The sequence below is a fragment of the Heteronotia binoei genome, chromosome 1 (assembly GCF_032191835.1).
Source record: "Heteronotia binoei isolate CCM8104 ecotype False Entrance Well chromosome 1, APGP_CSIRO_Hbin_v1, whole genome shotgun sequence".
Taxonomy (NCBI): Eukaryota; Metazoa; Chordata; class Lepidosauria; order Squamata; family Gekkonidae; genus Heteronotia; species Heteronotia binoei.
The window spans coordinates 154841607-154851908 of record NC_083223.1 but is presented as its reverse complement, the minus strand read 5'-3'; the positions used below and the strand labels follow the sequence as shown (position 1 = coordinate 154851908).

Below are 10302 nucleotides of genomic sequence, written 5' to 3'. Positions count from 1 at the left end.
AATAATAAACTTAATAAAATGTTATGTAGGTTCTTTTTGATCAGGGTGTTATCAGGTCCAAGGTCTACCAAGTAAAAGGCAAACTTATAGAAAAATATATAAACTTTATTTACAAGATAAAAGGGAAGAGGAAACACAAAATGGGATGATAAAAACCAATAAAACAAACATATTGTACACAAAGGAACACTTAAACAAAACTTTAAGGCAATTTGACTATCTCCCTACACTGGACTGTGTAGTAGTTGGCTTATTTCCTAGACTAATACTCACTGACACTTCTCTGCTGTCAGGCCCACAACACCAAAAAGACATCTTCCAAAGTCCCATCCCCATTCACCTGGTTGTGTTGTTACCTTCTCCTAGATCTCCTGGAGAAGATTCCTGGCTTCTGGCTTGGAAAAGTAGACGCTCCTCCTTTTGTGGACACTTAGCCTGATTTTATCCAGGCTGGCTGACTAGTCAACCAATCGCTGACAAGATCTAATTTAAAAACTCTCATCTAGCCTTGACTCTAGATGCTAACCTGTCAAGGCTAGATCTAAACAATCTATGTCATTTGTGGGCTGACTTTACAGGTGTATTCAGTTAGTCTCCATCTGAGACTACTTACGTGCCTATTAGCTTTGTCATACTGTTGGTGCAAATCCTGAAACACTTATAACACATATAGACATTGAATACACAAACACTTAGGTGTCTCTCAGTTTCTTGACACCTCATCAGGGCACATACTGGTGGAAGAAGCGATGCAGTCTGGTTTTGGCAATCCAGAAGCTTATCTATCTTCCCCATGGGACATGACCGAAGCTATGAATGTCATCACAGAATACCTTGGTGTCCTACATATCAGCAGTGACATATTCTGTCCCCCGCAAGATGTTGAACTCACTGGATGTTGAACTTGTGCAGGGTGCTCTTCTATTCCACCAGACACTAAAACAAGAGGGTGGAGTTCCCACAAGTGGGGACATCAGTGATGAAGCAGTCCTGCAGCACACCCCAAAGTACTTGCTTTACACACAGTCTGTAACTTGCCTTCAGTGTGTGAAACATGACCTCCAATCTTTCTGCAGACCTGGAGCAGCTGAAAACCACAGGTGGCAGCATTGCAGCTGGGATCCACCCTAAATCCTAACCCTACGGCATCCTTCAACTTGAGGTGAAGAAGATGGGCCATGCAATAAATTCAAGTGCAATCCAATTCTTGATGTTTGCAATGCCATCTATCACCACAAAGCCACAGTTGAAATCTTTGCCTACCCATTCCCACATCGGTTTGTGAATGGTGGCTAAGAGGTTGGCCACTGTGTGGGCCTCTTCCATCACCTGGATTTGGAGCAGAGTCTGGCAGTAACTGGCTTGATGGCACCTAGAATCATGGAGTTGGAAGGGACCATAGAAACCATCTAGTCCCTGTTCCATGCAGGATCAGCCTAAAGCATCCTTGACAAGTGTTTGTCCAGCCACTGCTTGAAGACTACCAGTGAGAGAGATATCACCACCTCCCTAGGCAGCTGATTCAACTGCTCTTAGCATTAAAAATTTCCCCCTAATATCCATCCAGTACCCCTTCTGTCTGTAATTTAAATCTGTTATTGTGAGTCCTATCCTCTGCTGCCAACGGGAACAGCTCACTGCCATCCTCTATGTGACAGTCTTTTAAATACTTAAAGAGATGGAAAGAAGGGAGTCAGTGGTGTAATGATCTTCCAATCTCACCTTCTTACAAATGCTAATTAAGCTAGCAGAGCAGACAATGGATAGATAAATGGATAAACACCCCCCCCCCTTCTCTCCCCTCCCTACTCCAAGCAGGAAACATATATGTGGAGGTATCAAATAGGAAGACTCTCTCTGGAGACAGGAAAAGCTGTTTTGATCTGAGCAGACCTGAGTCAGGGGGTGGGGAAAAAACTTTGATAATGCTTCTGGCAATAGGAAGAGAAGCTCTCTTGCCACTGGATCCATGAGGGAAGACAGATCTCTCACCTGAGATCTAGGAAAGATGACTATTTTGTCCATCCGTCTGGTCAGCCTAGAGGGCTGAAGAATGCTTGATATTGTTAAAGGTAATTGTGATCTGCAAAAGTTTTTGGCTGTATCTTTGGACTCTCTAAATTAATTATTGTGAGGTCCTGCTGTGCCCTCCTCCCTTGGGAGTGCCGCCTCCATGACGTAGGGAACAGCAGGGATGCTAGTGGCCTCAAAAACGGAGGGCTGGGGGTTTACTGCATTCCTCAAGCTCCTCCTGTGGAGTGGGGTTCAGCATGCTCTCTCTCTGACACCTCTTCCTCCCCGGCCATCAGAGTCTCTCCCTCTTATTCCCTCATACTGCCGTCCCTAGGGAGTTTCCCCACTCCCATTTCCCCAGCTGTGTCCCTCTGCCTCCCTGTCTTCTCAGCGGCGTTTCCCTGGCCCCATCTGCTCTCTCCACCCCTGGGCCATGCCCACTTCCGCATTCCTTTGCCCTGCCTTCCTGCCCAGCCAAACAATGCCTCCCTCCTCTCCTACTGCTTGAAGCTGTGCCACTGCCCGAAGCCTCATTTGGGCCATGGTGGCAAGCTGCTGCAAGAGGCGGCTGGGCTAGTCATGCCAGGGATCCACACCAGGGTGGACTGCCTCCTCAGTCTTCCCCCAGCGCCGTGGTGGGACCCCACCAAGCCCATCTCCAGCAAGGGTGGTACAGGGTGGCTCTTGTATTGCAGGTGCTGTTACCAGCCTCCAGTGTTCAGTCAGGGTGTGCGCAGTAGTGCGAGGGAAGGAGTGGGCCGGGGTGGGGGTTGCCATAGTGTCACGAGGGGTCGGGACATCGTGACCCGGACAATCACTAAGGTTTTGATATCCAGAACACATCAATACTTAAATATGGAAAAGTATAGACCTTAACCGTGGCTGGCTGCATCCACTTTCAGTGAAATATAGCCAAAGATACCTTTCTCCACAGTGGAGATTAAAGCAGTTTAGATCATTCTCCTCCTTTTTGTCCTCACCAGCCCTGTGAGGTAGATTAGGCTGAAACACGTGTCAGGTACATCACATAGTGTGTTTCTATGGCAGACCAATGATTTCAGCCCAGGTCTCCCAGACCCTACTCTAAAGCTCTAACTACTACAGCACACTGGCTTTAATAGAGTACCTGCAGTAACCAGTAGCTAGCAGGCAGCCAGGCCTAGGTGAATCATGTAGCCTGGTGTTATCAAGTCCTCCTGTGGTTGCTGTTAGGCCTAGCCCTGATGAGCCTTCCATCAAATGCCAAAACAGCCCTGGAATGGCTCGTCCCCTATCCCTGCCCTTTACTGACAAAAACCAACCCTGTAATGTTGTGGATGCCTAGCAATTGCCAGTGAAGGCTTCTGTTTTTTAAAGCTACAGGCATTCCTTTTATAATTTGGTTTTTTAAAAAAGAAATTCCACAATGTATTCATTTTTAGCTTTCAGATTTTTCTGCAAACTTGGGGCGTTACTCAAACCTGGGATGTTTGTAGAAAGATCTGACTTGCCCATTCACATCTTCAGCCATCACATCTATATACCTTCAGATCTGGCCAACTTCACTATTAGAATATATGATGATGTGTTTGCCACTACATAGGAACAAACCTAATGTGGGTCTCCTTTTATACATCTAGTCTTCTTTGTTCTCACAGCTGTGGTATTTAAACTTTTATTTATATGGTCAATGCAGTGAGTGATACACAAGTGTTATTACTAAAAACAGGTGCTTTCCCCTAGTTTTAAAATGTCTATTACAGTACTGAATGACAATCTAAATGTGAAAACACACCATGAGCAAACTTATAGAAACAAGAATAAACATCTCCCTCCTATCACATCATCTTGTTAATATTCAAATCCTACTCTTTTTGTGAGAAGCATTAGGAAGGAGCAAAGAATAAGGATAGCAGCTGAAGAGTGGCATCCCTTTTGACCCAGTGGGTAACTGTCCTGCAAAAGAAATGACATGTAGATGTACTACAAGTGTTGGAAGTTACTGCAGTAATGATTCATGAGTTGGCACCGCTACCTCACATAAAATATTTTAAAGAAACAGCAATATCATCATGGAGCAGAACATTTTCATAAAATACACAGTTGGTTCCACAGCAACTAAACGATTGCATTTTGGAAGTATGAGTGACTTGGGAGGGAGTAGGAAATAGTCCACATTACTTATTTGCCATGTACCAAGTCTAAGCTTTCCTTTCCTTTTGACAAATTACTTTGTGTAAAATTCCTGCCCAAATCTAATGTCCAATGATGTTCCCTGTCATCAAAAGTTTATTTAACACCAGATATCAATTAAAGAGTGAGTGCTGTATCTACACAGATCACCCTCTTCTGGCTACAGCAGAAGCTATCTATAGCAGCTCTTTCCTTGCCACTGCTGACAATGCTGAGAGTGGTGCAGCACTAAAATATCACAGCCAATATTTATCCCTACTATTTTATTCAAAAGTTGTAACAAATTACCATGGTACATAACTAATTTTAATTATTCTATTACTCTATGCCAAGACAATTGTTTTATCTCTTTAAAATCTATCCCTAGATATGTTTTTAAGCCTTATTAACTGCCAGATCAGGTCTAAGACAGTTCTGCTGAACACCATGTCAAACAGACGGTCGTCTTCTGTCCTCAAAGAACTAGCACTGCAAATCTAAGCAGAGTTGCACTAAGTTACTTGAACCAATCAACTTAGAAGGATATAACTCTATTCAAGATTACCCTCTAAACTTATACCTCTTTGGTTGTATGCTTGGCAACAAGCTGAATCCACACATTTCAGAACTCCTCTAGGACTTTAAAGCTCAAATTAATCAATTTCTGAAAGCTTTATTTCTGATTATTTTAACAAATTCACTTGTTCCAAGATGGCAGAAATCATGGCAAAAGATTCCTCTGATTAAAACTTTAAAGTATGCAAACATACAACACTTGTAACACTAAACAGATAGAACCTAACATTCATTACAAGGCACTTTTCACTAGTTTATTGTATAAAATGTAAAGTATCACCACTATTTGCTTTATTAAATAACAGAAAACATTCCTTTTTAAACTATTACATAAAAACTATAATTACTCTAGACAAGTGCTAGCAATTCTTGTCATATAAAACATTGTCTGTAACATGCTTTCTTATTGGCTATATACAAGCACATGAAAGTGAGGAGGAAAGTATTTTTGTGAAATGGAAAAATCTGTTCCTTAACTGCTTCAATATTTTTATATATGCACACACATTTTACCTTTTATTTTTCCCATTACAAAATTTCCTGAAATAGATCCTAAGGTATCTTTCCTCTGATGAAATGGCATTTTAGTTTGTGGAAAAGAAAAGAGGGATTGGCAATTCCCCTTCCTACAAACTCCCTCTTCAATGTTCTCAGGAGTCCACTGACCTACTGGAACACAAATTGGGGAGGGAGACAGAAGGCTGCAAATGAAGGGAGCAGCCAGGGGAGTTCTTTGTACTTTGCTTATCACATGCGATTCATGCTGCTTAGGATCAGAACCATTACCTATATGTAGGGGGGTACTTTTAATTTGGAATGAGTGATTCACTGAACACATCTTATATTGACAGCATACTATCTGAAGAACACAAAATGATACACACACTTTATGGATATTTCCTGTGTGTACCGGCAAATTTACGGGGGTTTTGTCTAAAACATTTTGCTTTGTATATTAGTTTTCTGTTTTTTTAGACATATAATTCTGAATCCTCCCCTTGATTTATCCCCAGTCAACTTAATTTCTGAATCTGACTACAAGACTTTTTCACAGGTTATCAAATTCTACAGAAAATAACACAATACAGGATTTTGACAAGATATTTTCCCCTTAACAAAAATGTTTCCTCTTGTTTTCATTAATCTCTTTGAATCAGCACATTGGATTCCAATACAATTGCCTCTTTATCATCATCACACACATGGGCCACTTAACAAAAAGGAAAGAGAAATAAAAAGAAGAAATATTACAGCATTCATTGTGTTTTGCCTACTAGAGGCCTGGTTGCAATGCTAAAGTAAGCTCAGGGGGTCCACAACACTAAAAAACAATCATATTAAAAATATCAACAGTGACATTTGTGACTACAAATCTCTCACTGAACAATCAGCCTGATAGGCTCGTTCATCCTTTATGCAATAATAGTTTTAGGATACACATTATCCTGTTTCTTCAGCTGACCCTAAAACATTACCAGGTTTTAAACAAACATACATACTTCTAAGACTTCTAGCAAGCAAATCTTAATTATTGCAATTCTGACTTTACAGTTGCTCTCCCTTTTGGTCATGATGTTCCTGTTGTTTTAAGGAAGCCCATCTTCTTGCTCAATAATTTCTGTTTTGGTGGAAAACACATCTGCTAGCATGTGCTTTGGTATCTCAGACCCCCTAACTTTCAATGTGTAGCATGCATTCTCCACTTTGGCTAGACTCTGCTTCAAGGTATAGAGTTTTTTAGAAACTTCATATGGTCCAGTGTTGCCGATGTATGAAAAGCCATCATATATCTGACGCAGGAACTGGCTCAGCTCAAATGGAGTATCTATGTCACCATTGCCAACACTGTTGATGCACATTCTCATCAGCTCTCCAGTCAGATCAGCCACTCCCAGGAGGTAATCTACAGGAGTCACCTTCAGGCTCCAAATGTGGCTGTGTGTACTGAGACAATCAGAGGCAGGCTAGCAACAGAGAACAAAGCATAACTTAGAACACAGGGATATTTGGGAAACGCAAGAAAAGCAGAATCAGGGAGAAGTAGCTTGAAATGTAGCAAGGATAGCAATAAGACAGCATTGATTACAAGTATAAATTAGGAACCGTTTTCCAGTTTTTACTTTTAGCATTTTCTTTGAGCAGCAACTTCTATCTTCACTGCATACCAAACTCTACTGAAATTTCTTGCTAATATTCTCTTTGCTTTCTTACTTCACAGTTTCTGCTGGACAAAGTCAACTAGTTACTCTAGTGAACACCTGCCAAGGGTTCTTCATAGAATAATATGAGCCTGGAATAGTGATAGCTCCAAAGAAGCTACTTGATGCTTAGATGGACTTGTTAATGTTCCAGATATCTACTGTAGGTGCAGGGCCAACAACTTTAGATTGTCTGAAACTGACACAAAGGACACCTCAGAGAATCTCTGAAGCTCATATTTAATTCCGCTAAAGGAGGTGATAATCTCAGCGGCCTTCACAAAGCTTTAATAATAATAATAATAATAATAATAATAATAATAATAATAATAATAATAATAATAATAATAATAATAATAATAATAATAATAATAATAATAATAATAAATTTTATTTATATCCCGCCCTCCCCGCCTAGGCGGCTCAGGGCGGCTAACAACATTCCATACATTAACATAAATAGGTAAAACTTTAAATTTAACAATTAAAAATTTAAACATATAAAAACCAGTTAATTGAGTTAAAATACATAATTTAAGTTACATTTTTATCCGAAGCTGAATAGAGTGTAGCTCCACGACTGCTGGCTGTTTTAATGATGTATAGTTATAACAAATGTTTGATTTTAATTATATATTGTGAAATGTTAATTTAAAGTGTAATTTTATACTTTTATGTTAGTTTTATATATGTTGTAAGCCGCCCTGAGCCACTCGGTGGGAAGGGCGGGATATAAATCCCAGATAAATAAATAAATAAAGTATCTGGCAGCAATAAAACTGTTCTGGCGCTGGTTCTGCCAATTTAGATAGTTCCATGGTAATATTATAGATGGCGGTTCTTTTATTCCTAGCAACTCAGCAGTCGATATCAGTATAGGCTTGTCTGAAAAGGGCGGTCTTGCAGGCCCTGCGGAACTGGTCGAGGTTCCGCAGGGCCCGCACTTCCTCCGGAAGCTGGTTCCACAGTGCAGGAGCCGCGGCTGAAAAGGCCCGTGCTCTGGTGTTTTGGAGTTTGACCTCTCTCGGCCCAGGGATGGTCATTTTATTTTTACCCACTGACCTCAGTGCCCTCTGGGGTTCATATGGGGAGAGACGGTCCCTTAGGTAGGCTGGTCCTCGGCCATATAGGGCTTTAAAGGTAATAACCAACACTTTGTACTGGACTCGGTAGGTGAATGGCAGCCAGTGCAGTCCGCGCAGCCCCGGCCGTATGTGCTCCCATTTCGAGAGCCCCAATAGTAGCCTGGCCGACGCGTTCTGCACCAGCTGCAGCTTCCGGGTCCGGCACAGAGGTAGCCCCAAGTAGAGGGGCATTACGGTAGTCCAATCTTGAGGTGACCATTGCATGGATCACTGTTGCGAGGTCACGACGTTCCAGGAAGGGGGCCAACTGCCTTGCCCGCTTCAGGTGGAAGAATGCTGACTTGGCAGTGGCTGCTATCTGGGCCTCCATTGATAATGAAGGCTCCAGTAAAACGCCCAAACTCTACCTGGCGCACTGGTTTCAATGGTGCGCCGTCGAAAGTTGGGAGAGCTATTTCCCCTCCTAGGGCGCCACGACCCACACAAAGGAGCTCTGTCTTCGCTGGGTTCAACTTCAGCCCACTCAATCTGAGCCACGTCGCTACAGCCTGCAGAGCCCGATCTAGGTTCCCTGGGGTTCCCTTTAGAGGTTTCCCTCACTTTGGGGCAAAGATCTGACCATGTTTTGTCACCACTTCTGCAGGACACAGGCTACTAAACTATCAACACTAGGTAGACAGAAAAACTAGTGAACATATGTACTTTATTTACCAAAAGGAACAGTCAGGGTCAGTGTGCAGGGTTCTGCCGTCTGAGGCAGAACCCCGACATGCATCCAACTCCCCCCTGGCAAAGCGCGCACACGCAGCATGATGACATCATCACATCTGTTGCAAAAGCGCCATTGTTTCTGGGCACTGAGGACCCAGGGGAGTTCCTCCGACCCCTCCGTGCCTAGAAACAACGCAGCACTTTCAGTCCTCTGCGCTCTCCGAGTTTGGAGAGCGCCGAGGACTGGAAGCACCATTGTTTTTGGTTGCTGAGGAGCCAGGGGAGTTCCTCTGGCCCTCCGTGCCTGGAAACAACGTGCCGCTTTCAGTTCTCGGCGCTCTCTGAGTTCTGAGAGTTCCAAGGACTGAAAAAGCTGTTGTTTTTGGCCACTGAGGTGCTGGCGGAGTTCCTCCGCGCCCAGAAACAATGAGCGCCCCCCCAGGTCCGGCACCCCAGACAATTGCCAAATGTTGCCTAATGGACATGCCGGCTCTGGGAATAGTAGGTTCACCAGAAAAAAAGCTGTTTTCCATTAAAACCTGAGATTCTCAGAATAAGAATTTATCATCCAATATCAAGTTTTACACTCACATAATATGATAACTGAATACACAGTTCTGGGCATACCAAATGAGGTTTCTGAGTAGAAGAGGTAAAACCAGAGCTTAAAAACCCTAGTAGATAAGAGCAGACTGAAAAACTCTTGGTCAGTCTTAATACTATGCATCTGGAAATTTCATATAAATAATTTATTGAGAATCTAATACCTTATTTCCTGGTGAACTTAATAATCTCACATAGTTTCCCACCTGAATCTTTCTGCTTTATTTGGAAATATATTTATTACATATAAAAAGGAAGATCTTCTTTCTGCTATTTTGTGATCTAGATATAAATAATTCATTTGAAATGTAGTTATTCTAAACTCTAAATGTGGAGCCCCCCCCACACACACACACTATTCAGTAGGTATCTGGCTTGTAAAAAACAAAATATTCCAATGAGTCATTTGTAACTGCAGCACTGGGTTTGCTGCTTGCTCTAGTAGGAGTCATCTAACTTTTCTTGTCAACAACTCAAACTGCACAAACATTATGATTAACTGTTAGTGTTCAGCATAACTGTTTTGAAAACATCAAGATGTTAAAACATCAGAGTCTAAAACGACTCAGTGTGATTATCTTATCCCCTATGACTCAATTCCAGCCGTTCAGAGACATTATGCAGCTGCTTGCTCAGGTTCAGCCCTAAAGATATTTTCTTATAATGCAATCTTCAAATTTCAATCAATGAAAGGCTACTGGATTCACTGGAATTTCTTTGCACTAGAAAGACATTAGATGTACATCTTTCTGACATTTCCCAAAAGAGAAAAATGTCAAGCATAGACATATGAGTAGGCAGCCTTGCTGGATCAGACCCAATAGCCATCTAAACATTTTAAACAGAGGCTAGATGGCCATCTGACAGCAATGAAGATCCTGTGAATTTAGCGGGAGGTGTTTGTGAGTTTCCTGCATTGTTCAGGGGATTGGACTAGATGACCCTGGAGGTCCCTTCCAACTCTA

At 42.2% G+C, this 10302-nt stretch overlaps 1 protein-coding gene across 4 annotated transcripts in view; it reads right to left on the bottom strand.

The window, feature by feature from the left end:
* Positions 1-4821: 4821 nt before the first annotated feature.
* TSNAX (translin associated factor X) overlaps positions 4822-10302 on the bottom strand; it is a 32947-nt gene continuing 27466 nt past the window's right edge. For all 4 annotated transcript variants that reach the window (XM_060242891.1, XM_060242889.1, XM_060242892.1 and 1 more), the window contains exon 6: positions 4822-6704. In XM_060242891.1, the coding sequence (XP_060098874.1) occupies positions 6327-6704 (378 nt within the window). In that variant the 3' untranslated portion in view covers positions 4822-6326. The remainder of the gene's footprint in view (positions 6705-10302) is intronic.